At 55.5% G+C, this 960-nt stretch overlaps 1 protein-coding gene across 1 annotated transcript; it reads right to left on the bottom strand.

Moving 5' to 3' along the window:
* Positions 1–673: 673 nt before the first annotated feature.
* On the bottom strand, positions 674–755 carry ENH_00037620 (hypothetical protein; the record flags this gene model as incomplete). Its single annotated transcript, XM_013585163.1, has 1 exon — positions 674–755. A coding segment is annotated over one exon (82 nt), but the record flags the coding sequence as incomplete, so codon positions are not given.
* Positions 756–960: the final 205 nt, after the last annotated feature.

The raw sequence follows: 960 nt of genomic DNA, 5'->3' as shown, positions 1-960 counted from the left end.
TGTTTCAAATGGACAGAGCTTCACACGCAAGCGGTGCGGCAGCTCAAACAGCGCTTAATAGACTTCACTACCTTACAGGTCCCTGACACGACGAAGACCTCTTCGATTTATACACAGACGCCTCTGGTTATGCAATCGGAGCAGTTCTCGAACAAGACGGTAAACCCATCGGCTTCCTCAGTCAAGTCATCAACCCCATGCAACAGAGACACTCGATCTACGATCAGGAACTCTTGGCGTTGGTCATGGGACTGAACAAGTGGTCTCACTTGCTCCGTCTCCAAGGCAACGGCTTACGCTGATCAGCAAGCTCTCACCCTTCTCCAACGACTCCAAGCATCGAAGCCTCTGCGCGGACGCACCGCCCGGTGGCTAGACTTTCTTGCGGAGTTCCCGGAATTGCACATCACGTATGTTCAAGGAGCGCGCAATCAAGTTGCCGATGCCTTGTCTCGCCGTCCCGGTCTTTCTAACACCTGCTCGCACGACACACCATCGGTACCACTGATGCTCGCAATAGGACAAGCAAGCGCGGCTCCCCGCTCTCGTGGTCGGCCTCCCAACTACAGGGAGCTCGCCGGAATTCGTTCGCGACGACCTAGACGACGCAGCCTGCCGTCCGCACCTTCACCTGCGCCGCCGGAACCCTACCCAGAGGTGGAACATCCTACACTCACACCGAAGACACCAGCTGCCCCTCCTGATGTGCGCCAATGGCCGCAAGCTTACTCGAAGTGTCCTGTTTTTCTCGTTCCCTACAAAGCCGCAGCAAAACAACCAGGAGAAGCTCTGCAAATCGAGTTATGTAATCGCCAATTCACCTTTCGCCACGTAGAGCCTTACCTGCACATCCGCGTTCATGGACTGTGGCGCATCTGCGTCCCACAAATCCCTGAGTTCCTTACTCAAGTTCTGCATTCACTTCACGACCATGTCACAGCCGGCCATCGAGGCCAGATC

Source organism: Eimeria necatrix, genomic scaffold (assembly GCF_000499385.1).
Source record: "Eimeria necatrix Houghton genomic scaffold, Enh_scaff2778, whole genome shotgun sequence".
Taxonomy (NCBI): Eukaryota; Apicomplexa; class Conoidasida; order Eucoccidiorida; family Eimeriidae; genus Eimeria; species Eimeria necatrix.
Note: the sequence above shows the minus strand (reverse complement) of the source record. Positions and strands in the feature narration are given on the sequence as shown.